Raw genomic sequence first — 18,836 nt, 5'->3', positions numbered from 1 at the left:
ATTTTCCTAAATGTTCTGTGCCTGATTAAAAATCACTGTATTTTTGGGACCAGCTTGTTAAGCAGTATTTTGGGGTTTCGTAGCACGTGAGATTTTTGGAGTTGACTGTGTGGTTAATGTTATTGACTGTATGATTAATATTATTGGTTGCCTTCTCTAAAGAACCAGATTTTAAGATGCCTGTCCAAAGCTCTATTTACAAGTATGATTACATGTACAGTGTTGAACAGAGCTCAAAACCATAGATGCTTTTGAGCCCCACATTTTCTAGTTTTCTCAGGTTTTTCCCCTTCCATTTTTTCTCTTCTAGTTGTCTCTGTATCATTAATCTTTCTTTATACATTTTTGAATGCATCTTTTTTTAATTACTTTAGACACTTATTTATTGTATTAATTATTGTATGAAGCCAATATTGAAAACTCATTAACTTATTTTAAAGGTGGCATTATGCAACCTCAGTGATTCTACCATTTGATACGCTTTTTTTCAGATTGAAGATGGGAGCAAAGCTGCAGCTGTGGACAAGTTACTGGCTGGGGATGAAATTGTTGGCATCAATGATGTGGGCCTCTCCGGCTTCCGACAAGAAGCAATCTGTCTGGTGAAAGGTTCACACAAGACACTGAAGCTTGTAGTAAAAAGGTAAGCTTGTGTCGTTCAGCTGGAAAACCAGAAGTGTTCCAGGTTATAAGCTACTGGGCAAGTAAATTTGCCAAGATTCGGCAAGATAATGACTTTCATTTAGTGTTACTAATGTGCATGTTCTGTGATTTTACCTTCTCCTTGAACACAGACCCTTTATGGAAGATGTGAGGAGAGGTGGCCTATTGATCGGAGCAAAAACTGAGGCAGTGTATTCTGTGTATACTGTTCTGATTTGATGAGTTGGGACTCTGTTCCTTTCTGTCCTCCTGAAGTGCCGGGCCTGAAGCAGGCTGCGTGACCAGTCCTGCGTCCGTGCCTTTGGTGTGCGGACACTGGCAGTGCTTTTCGTGTGTTTCCTGTCCGGGCCAGTTGGGCTGTGAGGAATGGGTTACATGGCAAGCTTTTTGAAAAACATTTTCCCACTTTGTGAGAATATTTGAGGTCTCAAGCATTTCTTATGTGGTTTCGGTAAAGAGTACTTTGATTTTGTTATTAGTCAAGAGGAAAAACTGAAATAGTTTATCAAAACAGAACACATTTTGGAAGCTTTTTGTCATTTTGACTTAGAATTTTTGAGTTCATGCTTTTTTTACTAACTTGGATTAAAAATAAGTTTCATTAAATAATTTTGACAAAAGTTATCAGATGTTAAGGTAGGTTAAATCTTACAACTTCTGAAAAAATTCAAACCAGGAAATCTGAACAACAAAATCTTTCTCATTAATTTCCTACTCTGAAGAATCAGAACTTTCTACTTTTTATCAAATTATACCAAGCAGTCTTTTATGTCACGTGAGCATTTTGGGTGTATCAGTTAGAATTAAAAAATAATTTTGTTGCAATACAGAAAATATTGAAATTTGGGGTTTGACAGGTATGATGATCCAGTCTGTAAATATAATCAGTGCTTGAGGCCATCCTAAATCAGGACTGTCTTTTGTGAAATAGCACCGATAGATAGGAGAGGGACAAAAGCATGCTTTTCACCTCTGGTTTAAGAAGGTGGTTTTGACAGAAGGAATTACGGGAACCCGAATCTCTTTCACAGGTGATAGTTTATATCATCACCAATAGCTAATTCCGGAAGGTATTCCAGTATTTTTGTAGTACTAAGCTAATAAATGCAAACCAAAATGCATTCACAACTATTATAAATCATGTTGATGTTCAGCAGTTTCAACTGGCACTGACTATTCCAGTAAAAGCACTTTTGTTAGCAGAGGTTACATCAGTTGTTTCTGTCACAGAAAGTAAGAAATTCAGGGTTGAGAAGTTTTATAGACACTGAAGAATCTGCCAAGACAGCAAGTCCTAATTACTATGAAAAACTTCAAGTGGAAAGATTCCCTCTTTCTTGGTGTTTTTCAGTTGTATGACAGTAACGTGCTCAGAATCTGTGAATACTGATCTATCTATGGAAATGGCAGAAAGTCTGATGCTGAAATACCCTCATAAGAGAGACAGCTATGCCATTTTTGTCATTCACAAGTGCTTCACTTCATGCGTGTGATTTTGGAGAACTTTCATACAGCTAATCGAGCAGTGATTTGCTGCTGGGGATTTGTGGCCACTCTGTGCAGGCAGCAGCCCCATTGCTATGCATGCCTGCATGCAGTTTGGTGCAAAGCTGATGGATTTTCATCAGTCCTTTCTCATCCCTCCTCTTTTTCCTTCCCTAGCCCATGTGCAGCAGGCAAAAGCAATCTAGCTGTTCTAGCCAAGAGGCTGAAATAGTGGCTGTTGTTAGGGAAAACATTTTTGTCTTAAATTCGTGAAGACTTCCATAGCTCCCAAAAGAACCAATAGCTTTTTGGGTCATTGACAAGCCTGCATAATATTAAATGAAATTTCATAAAACTTACTGAATGAAATTAGCTAGGGGTTTTGTCTGTGGTTTTTCAACTTTGCTCTTTCTCTTGGAAAGTTGCCTTAGGACATCAGTCCTTTGACGGTCAGAAACCTTTTAACATCCAGTCTTTATTCTTGGCCAGCTTGTTCTCATGCACTGCTGTCTGTGTGCTGAAATAGCTTTTCTTTTCCTGTTGGAAGTTCAAATGATGCAGGTTTTTATAAAAGACTTGTTGCATGCTTTCTTTCAGAAGTTATGGTTTGAACAACAGTATTGTTTTGTTTTGTTTGCCCTAAATCTTAGGCTGAATTTTTATGAGTGCTTTAAACAGTCCTGGTTTTAAGCAAACCAGTTGTTTAGTCTTTGTATGAGCACTCTTGCAGGTCTGGATTGAATTGGATCAGGGAACTGATCTGACTGCAAAATTACTTGGGGAAGTAGGTTTTCAGCTGGATAGGACCACCACTAGCTAGGCAGGGGCAGTCTGCACTTTAATTAATTACAGCAATCTTGAAATGTCTGCCTTAGCATTTTTAGACTATTTCAATCTTCTTTAGATCCACCCTTACTGTTCTCTTGGGAGACGGGTGATAGTCCCACAATTCCCTTTCATTGAGTTACATATAAGATGAAATATTGATCTGCAAGTCATCTTGGCATCTTTTTGTCTGCTTGCCGTCTGTCCTTTGTCTAGTGCTGTGATGTTCTGTATAGTGTTAATTTAACATTTAATTCCCTGTGGGTGTCAGCGTGAAAATCTGAAGCACAAAATAGACAAATGGTTTGAAGTTCAACAACCCAATCCTGAAGGTTAAAAGAATCTTTGTTTTAATTATGTTTGTCCTTGCTATATGTGAGAGTTAGCTTGGGAAGCCAAGATGTGGATTTTTTATTGAAAACTTTTTTCACCTAGGGTTGTTTGTGGTACCTATTTCTAGACTGATGCAGAAGTGGAAAGCAATTTTTTAAAAACTATCATGATGTGAAAAATTACTTTTTAAATAAATTCTTCTGGAAGGCAGTGAACTTACTTCCTATGAATGTCAGCAGAATTCAAAAAAGTCAGGCTTTATTTGTCACCGCTGAGAAGCATATCCATGTCAAATTTCTCCATACGGGTCACTCCTTCATGCAGTAACGCCACATCCTGATCTTACATTGATTCAGCTATTTCTGTACCTGGGAAGCAGGAGGGCATGCTGTTTTCAGTTTAGAAGTCTCATGTGCCTACAGCCAAGACCAAGTGAAAAAGTTTTGCCATAGTGAGTAACATGTTTCATTCACAATAATTAGTTCTTGACTGTGTCAAAGGTTTCTCAAGGGGCTGGTGCTGTTAAGCAGTGGTAGCTGGCTTCCACAAAATTATTTTTATCCACTGTTTTTAAAGAATCTGATGCTTGACTTGCACAGGGAAAGTAACGTTGGTCTCTAAATAAAAGTGCCTGCAGCACCAAATACTCAGCATAAACTTGCTAGCTATCAGCATACAGGCTTTGGTTTTTCTATTTTTTGGAAACATTGCATAGCTGTGGTCTAAACCAAATCAGGACTGTGCAACTGGCTCAACAACAAACATGATGTGTAAGTAGCTTATATATATTGATGGTTGAGCAAGTGCATTGTGCTTCTGGTCTTGGATTAAAAGAGGACTCGGGAGGCTTCATGTTGCTTTCTCAAGTGGATTTGTCAACACATCTTAATTACATGCTAGTTCATCAGTGTAGTAGTGAGTCATTTCTTAAGTAAGTTCCTTTCTTAGGAAAATGGAAAGGAAACTGCTGAGGACGTTTCTTACAGGAATTGTGTGTGAATTTCTCTTGTTTTGTAAAAGATGTGTGCATGTCTGTGTGTGCACATGTAAAATTGCTCTGAGTGTTGATACTGAGGTGGTTACCTTATTCAGTGTGATTTAACTGTTCTGCATGTGCTTCTAACTTAAATTCCCTTCATAGTTAATAAATATAATCTCCATTTCTTTGCACATGCTAGACATAAGAGTATGCCACAAACCCATTAAAGTTTGGAACAACTTTTCACTATGAATTCATGAGACACATTAAACTGTTAAAAATAGACCCATAGGTGATGCTTCCATTTGTGGTTTATTAATGTTAAAGTGAGGGTGGAATTACATGGCCTTTGGGAGCCACCATGAGAAGTTGTATGGGCTTGTCTTGTTGGCTGCTTAAATCATGTGTTAGTGGCAGTGGAAACAGGTGGGCAGGGGAGCGAGTAGCCATAGACTTCTTTTCCTCAGTCTGCTGGTGACACAAAGCTGACCTTCAGTTTAACTTGACCAACTCTGCAGGTACTGCCAGTGCCTGAGAACCAGCCTTGACGTTCTGGAGTAGTTCTGGTCGTGTTGCATACACATGTGAGCAGGCATCTTTTCATTTCTGTAGCGTTTATTTTCGTGCCTTTATGTAGCTGAAGTGAAGATGTTTTTGCAGTGCTGAGAAGTCCTTTGTTAGAGGAGAGGGGAAGAGTGAGAGCAAACACACTTGCTGTCAGAAGCCTAGCGTGAATGCTGAAACTTCCTGTGTGGAATCCTAGTAAGGGAAGTGAATGTCATGATATGTGAACTATAAACACCTAGACATGGAAAGTTAGGGTGATCTTTATTTGCATGGCACTTCATGAAGACAGCCAGCCATTGAATTGAAGCACAGCAGGAGGAGAGTTTTTAATGAATGTCCCAAGGGCTTGGAGATTGTACAGTATTTTCTCAGAGACCTGAGCAAAAATGAAGGTGACAGCTATTTACAGTGCTCATATAGGAGGTTACTGAAATTTTGTCATGTACTGAGTGGAAACATGCTCAACACCACCTGTGGCCTATCTGTAGTGGATTTTGTGTAACTTACCAAAGGTATCCTAGTCTTACCTATTTATGACTTGTGCAGCAGCTAGCTGTGCACTTCATAACCTCTTGTGACTGCAAGAGTACTCTGAAACTTGAAAATATCAATTTGTGAGATGACTTTAGAAGATAAGCCATTTGTGTTTTCTGTACAATTTCAAGATACAGATGGAGGATGCCTCTTACCTGTGTTTGGCCAGTTGGTAGTTCTAGTCTTACAGGTACTAAAATAGTATGGGAAACAAGTAGAAAAATACATGTAGTTTTAAAGATTTTAAGCAAGTATTATATGTATTTAGTCCACAGTTATGGTTAAGTATTGTTCGGAAAACCAAATGCATTTGAGGAGAGCTGCTGATGAGTAGGAGTAAAATCTGTTTTGCTGTTAAACTGGATTTCATTGCTTCTGGAACTAGAATTTGTTGTGGCAGAACAAGTAGCAGTGATTTCTCTTTTGTTGCCCAGTAGCCATAATTCTTCTTTTTTGAAAATTAACCTTGACCTTAACTGACCAAGAACAGATCTTTATTTTTAATGCCTGTATTTCCAGCCAGAGTTTGGGAATAGGTAGGACACTGCAGTAAGGCTTGCCAGGGCTGTATCTGCATACACGTACCATTGCTGGACAAAGTAAGCAGGTGTGATACCCCATCGCTACCCATGTCTCTTGGCATTGACGTGGGTGTGGAACAGCATGTGCCTGTGCAGATCTTCTGTATACATGCTTTGGGAGTGGGTATTTTTAACAGATGCACACAGCTTTAAAGTTCAAGATTGGAACATTTCTCTGTGACTGCAGTTGGTGGAAGGGCTGTTAAATTCCTGTTTTGCAAATTCACTTGAGAAACAGATCAGTGTGTTGCTGTAGGACCACTCTTTTGCTTTAAGCAGGATGGCTGGTATTAAATGTGTGCCAAATAGGATGTCCTATCAGCCCCTGCTCCCAGCTGGGTCTTGGGATGGAGAGAGGAGAAAGCCTTGTGGGTCAGGGTATGTGACAGGGCATCACTGGGCTGGGGCCCTCTGGTTCTCTCCTTTGGTGCTGCCCAGTGAGCTACCATGGCTCATGGAGGGATGGCAGGAAACCAGATAAGCACAAACATAACTTTTCACGCGAATTGCACAGCACTTACAGGCCTGGTTAAGGAGCCCTTTTTCTTTACAAAATTAAAAAATATAGCCTGTAAAGCTTGAATAATAGAAAGCCAACAGTACAACCAATGTCACCATGTTTTACCAGGTCAGTTCCTTTAGGGGAATGTTATAGACATTTCCTTGTAGGCAAAAATAATCCTCTGTAATTTGAAAATGCTTATTCAGAAGGTTACTTGTGGCAATGCTATTCATTTTTGTGAAGTAATTACCAAAATTGAGCAGTGTTGCTTTTTTGTGGAATGGAATATGCATCAGACAGTAACAACCTTTGAGTCATGACTGGGTTTTAGGTTGTGGGTTTTTTTTTCTTCAGTCCTGCATGCACTTGTTGGAATGGTTAATTTTGAGCATGAATAGTCTCATCCAATTTAGTGAGAGCACTCACATGACTGAAGATGAAAAATTATACAAGTGCTTACAGGATTTAACCATAGCTTTTTACCAGGTGGTACATTGGATTTATTCTTAAAACTGCTTTCCACTGGTAAATTTCAGTGCAGGTGGTAGAAACTGTAATATCTAGCCCCTTGAGTGAGAGGGGGAAACAGGTGAGCCTTCTAAAATTTTTTTGGGGGTGAAGACTTACTCATTTCACTTAGTACTTTCACATGTACACACTGAGAATTTTTGGGGGTTTTGATTGATAATACTGTAGATCTGTGCAGACTCCTGACTGAAACAGAATTGTAACCTTATCCATTAAAGACCAAATAAGTAATGTTTTTATGTCAGGAATCTTTGCACTCTGAAGGAATGCTTCTGTGTATGTTGTATGTATTTTCAAATACTGAATTGTTTGGAGTTGCTATTAAACAATTAATAGTGTTGCGTATTTTAAACACTGGTCAAGAACTTTGACATGCACATGTGCAACTTCAGGAGAGTAGAAATAATACTCCTGTTTCAGCGTGGTGCTGTTCTCCTTGTGGTACTTTTCGGTTATGTATTTCATCTCCTGAAGATTAAATGACTGAAAAGATTGAGAACTTGGATGCTTCTTAAATGTTTCAGTGTCAAGTAGCCTACCACACTGAGTGTAGAGATTTTATGCTTTACTTGGTCGTAACTACATGTAAATCTTCCAACTTGAAAAGATTGTAAAAAGTTTTTTAAATAATTTCTGAATCCAACCCTGAACTCCAGAAATACGACCACCTAAAAGAAGGGCAGGAATGTAAGACTGTTGCAGCTTTAGTTACTGAATAACTGAACGAATTTGCATCTTATCTCTTACACAAGAAACACAGTATTTTATGGTCATTGCGGCTGAATCTGCATAATACTGGATCACCTGGCAAAACAAAGTCTGATGGAGAGACACAGCTACCACGCTGCTGAGTTATATGGCCCTTACGCTTTTAGTCCGGCTTCATGCTGAGTGCAGAGGGAAGGATGGAGTGACAAAAGCTGGGGTTTGGGGAAATTTCTGCTGGGTTGCAATTGAAATCAGAGTCAGTTCTTTGGTCTGGCTCATGGAGCAGCCTTGCCAGCAGGTGGGCAGCTGCACCAGGGGTGGCATCTGATAGGGAAGAAAGTCCTCTGGGGGGATGGTAATGTCTTCAAAATCTGATCTGGCATGGGACACGTCAGAACAAAATAGCATTCCCAAGTAAATCTTGGAGCATCTCAGCTCGTGGTGGTGTTCTTTGTAGAGGCTCAGTAATTTGTATCATGTGGCTGTAGTGTTTTAACCAGGAATGAGACAACTGAGGCTGGGCTGCCTCCTGAAATGCACTGGGACTGGGGGAGCTCTCTTCCCAGCTCCCATTTGTGGGTCACCTTGGACATGGTTAGGTAAGTCACAGCTGAAATCAGTGTGGGAAGGCACTACACCTGTGTAGAAACACCCGTATGTGGAATGTGGTTTCTGAGGAAACTCAGTTCATTCGGGACAGCTATTGAACGGTAGCTCTTTGTGGTAAGTGGCTGGGAGGCAAAAACACCTATTGTTTCTGGCCACAAGCAACACAAGGGTTTCCATGGCCCTGTGCTCCAAGGACAGGGCAAGTTCCTTCTTGCTGAAGGCAGCATGTTGGGCTGGTGTAGGCAGCTGCCTGCTGCTGTGCTTGCTAACTCTGTCCTGGGCAAAGGTGGTGGTGGGGAGCATGTCTGAGGGCTGCTGTGCTTCCTGTTCCTTGCTTCTGATCCTTAGCCTCAGCCATGGTGAGACAGCCTAAAATCCCCTGTGTATTTTGGCTCCTGCTGCTACTGTTAGAGTTTGCCCAGTCAGAGACTGCATTTTTCTTCAGTGTTACTGATGAATTAAGCCTTTTTAAAGGTTAATTTCTTTAGCGCCTTACTTACGTAGCATGGTGATTTCCAAGATACTTGAAAGTAATCTATGCTGGAACCCCTGTTTACAGCTGATTTTCTAATGTGTGAAGCATTTTAGATGTTTCCAGATGATAAATACTGATTTAAAAAAAAAAAAAGTTTGATTATTCTTTAGAGGAGTTCTGATAAATCATGGCAAAAACTGAGTAAGAGAATGACATGAGGACTTTAATGCTGTCTAGCTATCAAAAAGTAGCGGAATATGCACAAAATAAGGATGAGGGGAAAGTATCTGTGTAGCTTATATAATATACCGTAAATCCCAAGATCAACACTTTTATCTCAGACGTCCAGATGTGCCTTTCTAGTTCCCCAAGGCACAGCAAGGAAAAAGAGTTCCAGAATATGAAAGCTTTATCATGTTAGTCTATTGTGAATTTAGCAGGCAGGAAGATAGATGATGTCATACCTCATACAACTTAATACCTCATTGTTGAAAGTGCATATCTTATCTATAAATGAAATTGCTGCTCCATCTTGCTCAAGCCTGTACACTTGGGCTGAGGTACAAGGAAAACCAGAGCAAACTGTGATGGTGAAATCCTGATTTGCTCAAGTTAATGACTGAACTCTTTAAGGGTACTATGACTTGATAATTTATTAGTATTTATTTGTTTTCACAGACTGAAGCAGAGCATTTTGCAAGTCTCTTTGTTTATTTTTATGTAAAATGCAATCTACAAGGTCATGGTATAGGAAAGGAGATACTCTGCTTTGTCATGACAGGGTAATATTCCAGTATGGCGTCTTTTAAAAGAAGTGCTGTTGACTGTAGCGTAGCATTGCCGTTTGCTTCATTTGCAGACACTGGATGACTGGCAGGTGGGAGATCAGACCAACTAGTTACCTGATGCCATAGAAGGAGGAAGCAAAGAGCAATCCTACAGACTTTATAGGTCTTGGTGTGGTTGACAGCAAGGAAAAAGGTGATGGTGTAGATCTTTGTGTAAGTTTTGTAAGGTGAGAATAGGCATTTAAGGTAGGATACGCTGCTTTGCTAATATTTAGGGATTTGGACAGATACCTGTATCATAGAATTCTGTCAGTAACTTGTCTGTCAAAATACTGATTCAATTTGCCATTCCTAAGACATCAGAACAGTAATAGGTTGCTTTTATTACTACTTTTTCGCCTTTTAGAGCCCCCCTGCCAGAGTTCCATAAGTTAAGCACATAGTTGTATTTTTTTTGTTTTGTTTTCAAATTCTAGGTCAGTTCTTTTTCAGGGATACTTTTTGGGAGTCACTTCCTTTTATGATAAGACACTAGAAGCTGATAATGCAGTAACAGCAACTTTTTTGCATGGGAAAACTCCTGTTTTGCATGGGAAAAAATGCTGCAGTTCCATTTGCTGCTTCCAGAAAAATAGGCTGGCTTTTTTTTTGTTGTTAGGATTTGTCAGCACTTTTCTTGTAAAGGTAAGTAAGAAGGAGTACAAGGTCTTCAGGTACTCAGTGAACAAAGACAAAAACCACACAGCAAAGCCACAAACACAGTTTTGACGTTTTAGCTCATTGCACTGAGTTTCAGTAACTTACAAACGTTTTTTTTTAAAAGAAAAGGTGATATCAGAAAACAGCTTGTTAATTTCGGGTGTCTCAGTTGGAGTGAGTCATTTTAAAGGTGCCTAAAATCCCAAAACTGCTAAGTAATCTCCCTTTGAAAACAGAGAGCAATAAACATGTCTCAAAAGTCCATGTTCAAAAATGGAGACACCCAGAATCTCCCCTGACTTCTGAAGATCACAGGTGTAGCAATTAAAGGTCTGAGGACTTCTTTTAAATGTGCAAATAAGAGCACCTGACCACAACAGATGCTTTTTTAAATTATTTTTTTTATTCTGTATAGCTTCAAGTCTTTAGTTTTTCCAGTGGTTGAATCCTTTGCTAGTAGCGCTCTCTTGTGGCTATTATTTTCATTAAATGACTTCAAAGAGATTTCAAAGATGGAAACATAATTTAGAGATTTCTGCCTTAAAACACATACAGTCTCTTTTGGATAAGCATTCCTAAATTAAATGCCCTAATACATATTTTAATGATGCAGGAAGGGCAGTCTAGACAAAAGCATTCCAAATTGCTTCCCGGGACATCTCAAAGGGGGCACATGTATTGAGTGTTCAGGTTTTAAACTGTTTTTTGTCTTTGTATTTTCGGTGAAGAGCCATATGCCTGAGGAAGCCACAGCCAGGTGGAGGAGAGACTGGGACAGACAGATGATGCTTTTCCTGTGGGGCTGTTTTCAGTGATGAGCAGGTTACTCCCCACAATTTTGGTTATTAAAACAAATGAAAAAAAGATCTGGGAAACCTTTCCCAGTGAAACTGATATGTGTGTTCCTGGTGAAAGCTTTTCACCCTGAATCACTGTTTTCTAATTCCAGGAATGGGACTGGAGAAGGTGAGGGGTGTAACTCTTGACCTGTTGACCTGTTCTGTTTTCAAATTAGAAAGCTTTTAGCTGGTGTTTTGTTTCTCAGTAAGGCGGTAAAGCCTTCTAGAAGCTCAGATTGTGGTGTGCAGGGGTTTCCTTTCAAGTAGGAACATACAGTTTCTTGTTCTAAGAAAGAGAGCTATTAATGAGAAGTTTGGTACTACATAGAGTCAATACCATTGGGATGACAAATGCAGTGTCATAGCTTTATAAGCACGTCTGCATTAATACCAAGTGTGTGAAGTTGGCTGTAGGCCCCTTCTCCTTCTACACTGTAATGCAACAGCAAGTAGAGTAACAATCCCAGGTTATGTACTTAGTTGTACTTCCTCGGAGAGAGGCAGGTTTACACTTGCAGGAAGGCCTTGAATGAGAAGGTCTTCACCCTCAAAGTGCATGACAGCGAATTCCTTATTATACAGTAGGCTGAAATGTTTGTGCATGGCATTTATCTGGTCATCCACCTTCTCTGATCTTTGGATCCTATGTATAAAATAAGAACAGTAATAATCGCAGTACTTTTAGGGATATTTTTAAAAATGCAAGGAGTCTTTTATAAATGCTTTCATAGCAATTATGTGACTGTTTATTTGCAGCTGTTTTCCAGCAGATGTATTGCCATGCCCTACAATCCTTGTAAGATGAGCTTGCTTTGTCTGTTTGCTGTTCTGGCTGCAGTGTAGCAGGACAGCTCATCAGTATCTGACTGCAGATTAAGACTGAAAAAAAGCTTTTTAAACCAAAATTAAAAATGCTATTAGAAAACTGTATTTTGAGACTCAGGTTTTCCTTCTTTAAAATTAAGGAGATACTTGGTTTTTAACTTGTTTTTCTTTTCTTCTCTTTTTTTTTTTTTTTTTTACCACTGTGCCAGGTAATTCTAATACTTTTTCAGTCAGTGGATTCTATAGTATAGTACTCACTCTTTGCTATTTGTTGTTCTCTTACGCAAAATGAAGATGGACTTGCTGGTGGAAATTCAGGGAAAAATTCCTTTTTTCCACTTGATTTTACTTCTGTTTTGCCAAATGAATCCTCAAGTATAGGATAGTATTTGTCAGATGGACTTTGCATCCTCATTCACACAACAATAACTCCATGTTTTTTTAGACTCTTTCGGAAACAGCGTTAGAAAAATGTACCATCAAATGAGAGGCTTTCTTTCTCTGAACTGAATGTGCATATGCACAAACGTGCATTTGTTAATTTTGCTAAGCAAGGCATCATGCTAGCTTACCTTTACTGAGACTACTTCCAAAAAACCATCATTATATGAGCTTTAACATCTACTAGAAATCAATACTCTCACCTTTATATAAAGTGCAATCATTTTTTGATAGAAAATTGCAGTCTGGCTGGGAAAGTTTTAGCCATATGCCATCTAACCTCCAGTGAGTTCACAGTGAAGCTGTTGGACTTCTTTGTAATTGTGTGATTTCCATATGCCGTCTTAACTAGATTTGTTATTAAAATCTAAATATGCCTGCATAAAATAAGACCACTTCTTGCCCTTTTGCCAACCTCCACCTCCCTCCTGAAGTTTGAGGATTTCTGTAAATCCATGGTACTTCCAGCATTTCCTTTGCAACTGTAGGCGCATCCTCCTTTGACTTGTGAAAATCCATTAATTTCTCGTACAGAGGATGTAGGTCAGTCAGTGGGTAAGGATGCTGCAGTGCAACCAGCTTATTGTGACAATCAATCTGCTGTTTTATAGCACAGAACGTATAGACATTGTGTGTTTGGTGTGGTGGGTCCTTGAACCTGAGGAAAACCTGGTATTGGCATATAGGCCAGTATACTGGAAGAAAGTATATCCTCATTCTCCTGGGCTTATCCTTAAGGATACAGCAGAACTAATCTTTTTTGTTTCCCCCCAAAGAAACTCTGTGCAGCCTGTTACTGTATTCTTTACATCCTCAGGTATGATGATGGTCAGCAACCACAGCAAGTTTACATGTGCAGATCTGTCCAGCAGCAGGGGATTAATGGTGTGACTATGAAATAAAGCTTATTTTTTCAAAAGATTATTAAAATAAATTGTCCTTTGAACAAAATCTCCAGAATTTGTAACATCAGTCTCCCTTGGGGATGGAAGGACATACCTGCCGCTTTTCTCCATAGGCGTTGATTTCCAGTGCCTTTCAGAGTACTGAGATTACTTATTTCTGGGGATATCACAGGCTGCTTCTTTTGGGGGAAAAGTGCTGCTCCCCGAGAAGACTGGCTGGTTGGTTTTAATGTATAGGAAAAATATCTATAACTCTCAAATGCCGTTGACAGCCCATGAGATCTTAAGAGGCCCAGGTTGCTCTGGAGATTCTCTTTTGGCTTTGCTCCTTGAGCAGATTTGTCATCTCATAAGTGACATTAACTTCTTAACAATGCAGTGCTCTAGACTGGTCTATTCACCTACATAGATGCTTAGAAGATTGCAAAAGGAAAAGATGGAACAGCTGGGAAAAAAAACCCACAACAGTATTGGTAGCCTTATCTCAGTGTATTTTCCATGTGCCATGTCAAGCACCACTTCAAATTAAAAATAAAAATCCCTTCTCCCTCCTCCTCCAGGAACAGTCCTCTGGTTCATTTTTTGGGCTTTGCTCAGCTTTTCCCTGCCAAGCTCCACAGGCAGTGTTCACTGGAGTCAGTCGGTGGAGTCGCTGGTATGAATAATCAAAACTGCTACGGCCTCTTAGCAGGGAGCAGTAACAAGGCTCCTTTGTGCGTCTAATTATATCCCCTAAGCTGGCACAGCGGCGCGGATTAGCACAGGGGGAGGACAGTCTGTCGCCGAGGGCTGCAGGGTCCCGTGTTCTGCTCCGCCAGCATCGCCTGCTTTTGCCGGGGACAGAGCCCAAGCGGGTGCCACCCACACCCCACACGTGCCACCCCAGCCCACTCTGGGGCCCCAGCACTTCTCTGGGCCTGGTCCCGCTCCCTGATGTGGAGGCTTGCCTGCCAGCTGGGAGCCATGCCTGGTCCGTGAGGATGGGGTCTGGGGAGGAGGCGCTGCCCGGCGCAGTGCCTGGGTAGGTACCTGGGGCCGTGCCAGCGCGGGGAGGCTCCTGCCAGGCGAGCCAGGAGGCAGGGCACCAGCACCTGACCAGCTCCAGCGTGCCCGCTCCAGCGGCTCCTCACCATCCATGGCCTATCGTTGGGATAAGCAAGTGCTTGGCGGTGCCTTTCTCTTGGCTTTTCTGTATCTTTAACTTGTCCGTGGAGGGCAGGAGGGAGCTGTGCGGGTTGTCTCAAATGTGTCTGATTAAAATTTCATAATAGGATTGTTGAAGCGGAGTCGGCAGGTGTGGAAGAGGGGAGGTGACTTTGAGAGGAGTATTCTGTGGTTGCTTGCCAGTTTACCCTCTGTTTCTCACACAGACCTGGGTTCAGCACACTTTGTGTGGCTGACCAAAACCACTCATCTGCCAGCAATGCCATGCGCTGGGGCGGTTTACCGTTGCTACTTTTAATTTAAGAGGTCTGCAGCTGGTTTTCTTGGGCTGGTCTCTTTATCCCGGTATATGTCATTAGAACAAGTGGAGTAGCAGCATCAGTCTGTTAGTGAAACTTGAAGTGTCAAGGCCTGAGAATTTTGCAGTCTTGAGCTTTTACTGGTGTGAAAAGAAATTTCAGTGGAAAAAGTTTCCTACGCTGTGAGCAGTTTGCCAACTGAGGTTACACAAGGGTGCAAGGGGATTTTTACGGAACAGTGCAAGAGGAAACAAGTATGCTGATAAACATGTGAAACCAAAATTGTTTGTTTATTGCTGTAAATCTATGAAGTAGTGAGCAAAACTTGGGGGGGCGGGGGGAGACAATCTTTTAAATATACTTGTCTTATGCAGTTTGGGGGGGGGGGGGCGGTGTTTAAACAATAAATTGGGAACAGTAGAACAGTAGGATTTTTTTTCTCCCTGCCAGGCAGTCACTGCTTCCTGCTCTTCAAGAACATATGCTGTGAAGGTGGGGTGCCAGAGCAGCGTGGGCTCAGGCTGTGTTTCTGTCTCTATCTGCTTAGTGGTGACCAGCCAGACAGAGCAGCCAGCTCCATTAGAGAAATCCATAATCTAGTGAGGCTAATGGAGCTGCCCTCCAGCATGAGCTGCTCAGATAGGAACTTCCCATTGTATTTGTGGGGCAGGATCCCAGAAGAGTTATGATCAATTTCTGTGGGTTACTGTAGGTTTATACTAAAGCATAATAATACATAGCAGAGCATTGGCACTTAAAATGTCACACATTTTTGCTGACCTCACTGAACTTTGAGTAAAACTATAAATCTTAGACTTTCATTAGTTACTTGGAACTCATATGTAGTGTTCAGTGTGACTCTTTCAGTGATTTTTTTTTTTATACGAAAGACATCTTTTCTATTCTTTGAGGCTGTTTAAACTTCCCTGAGGAGCTCTATACCACCCTAACACCAGTGTTACAACCCGATTTTGTTTTCCAGCTGAAGAAGACTCAATCTGGAACATATAATGCGAACAGCCAAGTATTCACTGTTAGACAGAGCCATATTCATTGCTCTGGGTTTAAAAATAGTGATGTAGGCACAACTTGCATGTGGACGTAGTATTGTTATTTGTTGTGAGATTGTCTGTAGATATCTTGCCTCAGGATCTGTACCTTGGTTTATGTAGTAATTGTGCATGCATTAAACTATTCAGAGGGATGCTGATAGCCCCAGCAGCTTTATAACTCTTACAAGCTCTAGCAGCAGGAGCAACTATTTATGAATATTAGTTAGAGCTTTTTTCCCTCTATTTCATCATCCATGGTAACTGATCTGGCCTTGGAAAATTGTTGAGGTAGTTTCCGATTTCATTTCTTTGCATCCAAGCACATGTTTCAACTTGTGGTTTTTTAGTTTTATTTTTGCCAGATTGACTTTGTTGTAAAACTTATTCTTGGTGATAATTAGGGTGACTAAGGACTTGAGATCTGAAAGGGTAGTGTGAGGTGGGCTGGAAGAGGAATAATCTATTGAAGATTTGTGGCGTTACTGCTGTGAAGTGATTCTGTTTTCAATCTTGCTCGGAAAATAGCTTTTATTTCACTGTGAAGTGACTGAACGCAGCTTTCAAGTCTAATGATGTTAAATTGGGTGCATATCTTGGCACATTCAGTTTCTGCAAAATAAACCTAAAAGCCTGCAAGAAGATTATCCACTAAACAAAATGAGCTCTGCTCTGGGAATCCCAGAAATCAGAATTGTTTGCTCACTTTTAAACTTCCAGCTCTAAGTGGTTTTAAGTGTTTTAAGGCTGCCATACATCGGCTCAAAATAAGGCCTATAGCGTTCCCAGGGTATCCAAATCAAGAGCAACAGTGCTGTTGCAGCTTAGGTTAAGGGGGGTTAGGGTTTTTTAAATTTTTGATCAGCATAAATTTACTGAAGACTTGAGTGTGTTTACATAGTAGTTGGACTGGAGTGGGTACTTCACCTGAACCAGCAGTTCAGGCCAGGAGCTGTGGGAGCTGCTGCCTTGGGGCCTGAGGCACAGGGGTGGCACAGGGGACAGCCACTTGTCAGTGTCAACTGCTGTTTCTCTGGGGCAGGTGGCAGTCATGGGTGAGTCTTCAGCAGAGGTGTCACTGTTCTGATATCCTTGTATTCATTGCATTTCCTTTTCGTGAACTGTCAGTCATAGTTTGTGTCTGTATTTCTGGAAGAGTCTCATGTTATTGAGAGGAATGAAGAAATTAAGCCTTCTGTTTTCAAGATTCAGACATACCTCTCTGTTTCTCTGTGTGTGATGGAGGGAGGAAGGTTTGGGCAGGGTGGAGACAGGACAAGGCTGTGTGTCCTGTGCAGAGTAAAGGGACCCATCCTCTCCAGTCACAGCTGCTAATCTCTGCAATGAGTATCACTGTCTCTGGATGACACCCATTCTTACCCATTCTTGCTTCTGTGGCCATCAGCTGGATGGTCTTGCTTAACCACTGTGTCCTTATCAGCACTGTCTTGTCGCACAGAGGATTGAAGTTGGGGTCCAGCTCTGTTTCTTTCAGGTGAAGCAGTATGTGGAGCCAGCCTCAGCAAGAGGAGCCAGCTTCTTTCATTTAGCTCACTGAAGCCCCCATCTCCCCACAGGGTCAGAGTGGGGTGGCCTTGCCTTTCTCAGGGTAAGGTGCAGATCTGCAGCCCCACAGGCTGGTAAGAACCCTCACTGACAGCGGTGACAACATTACACCTACCCATGCAGGTCCCCTCTACTTCAATGAAGTCTCTACACAAAATGTTGGAGGAGATTGGGTCCTAATTAATACAGGCATAGGAGGAGAGGAGCTCATGCTCCAAGAAGTTGCTGAAAAATAGCTGCCCTTTACCAGTGGAGAAATTGTAGATGAATACACAAATGTTTCAAATTGTACTGCTTCTTGTTATTGTGCTGTTACAGCTGCAGTCATCAGTTGGATGTTAAGAAGGGGATATAACTTGGAACTGAACAATTAGCTTCTCCACCTGAAGCTTAAGCTGCCCCTGGGAGGTAAGGAGGGAGAGGTTACCTCAGAAGGTGATTGTGCAACTGCAACCACCTTATGCCTTTGGCTTCTAGCACGTTAAGGCAGCTGAGATTTCATGCCCAAATTATGAGCTCTGTGATGTGCAAAAACTCTAATGTCTGTTTTAATCTGAAAACAGTTGTTATGAAAATAAAAACCCTTTTTAAAAACAGTGCCATATATCACAGAGTGATTTACAGTTGCATAGCTATCTCCAAATGTCACATTCAGTGTAAATTTTTACTTTTTTTTTTTAACAGAGCATTTTTTCCTTTTAAATCTCTGTTGTCCTTCTGAGACCAAGATGCCTTGAGGGAAAGTTTCTGCATAAAAAGCTTATTCAGTTCTTTATTAATGTGGAAAATACTGTCTTTTTTTTTTATAGTATTGCAGTCATGTTTTCTCTGTTATGGCTAAGCTGGAATAAATGGGTTCTGGATGCTGTGTGAAATGGCCAGTACTTACTCAGAAGATTACTTGACAATCCCAAGTGTTGTGAGAATAGGCTGAGAAGCAGTATTTGAATGCTTAACGAGTGCAAGCTCTTAAATTGATGAGCAAAAAGACTTCATGTGGGCCTGTTGAGTTGGTTCTGCTTCCTAGTACACTGTTTTTTCTGCCCAAAAAGGACTATATCATTGGTAATGGAGACCTGTGGTTTTGTTCTAAATACGTATTTGATTAAATACCATTCTTGCAGTGCATCTGCTCTAGCCGTGCCTTTTTGTGAACAATTTTATCACATCATGTATCGCCAGGGTTGCATTATCCTGTGTATTTCTGTGCCACCACACCAGCACAGTTTCAACAGAGGTTTAGGAAAGGCTTTTGGGTAAGAAGTCTAAATTGGCCCATGAGTTTGTCATTCTGTATGAATTCTCTTACTGGTCCTGTTGGCTGGTGGTATTTTCAGTATTCCTACTCTTAGGTCTTGCTGAACCCAAGTCACTTCTGCTGCTGTATTTGGGGAAGAAAATGCGATACAGCACTTAAAGGTTTCAGGAAATGGGAAAGCCAGAATTTGACTGTTCCTCTGATGTAGAAACAG

The 18,836-nt window shown here is 41.0% G+C and overlaps 1 protein-coding gene across 1 annotated transcript in view; it reads left to right on the top strand.

Moving 5' to 3' along the window:
- SHROOM2 (shroom family member 2) overlaps positions 1-18,836 on the top strand; it is a 128,593-nt gene that overhangs the window by 51,864 nt on the left and 57,893 nt on the right. Inside the window, exon 2 of the mRNA XM_040582776.1 lies at positions 492-643. Within this exon, the coding sequence (XP_040438710.1) occupies positions 492-643 (152 nt within the window). The remainder of the gene's footprint in view (positions 1-491; positions 644-18,836) is intronic.

The sequence above is a fragment of the Falco naumanni genome, chromosome 2, assembly GCF_017639655.2.
Source record: "Falco naumanni isolate bFalNau1 chromosome 2, bFalNau1.pat, whole genome shotgun sequence".
In the NCBI taxonomy this organism is placed as follows: domain Eukaryota; kingdom Metazoa; phylum Chordata; class Aves; order Falconiformes; family Falconidae; genus Falco; species Falco naumanni.
Note: the sequence above shows the minus strand (reverse complement) of the source record. Positions and strands in the feature narration are given on the sequence as shown.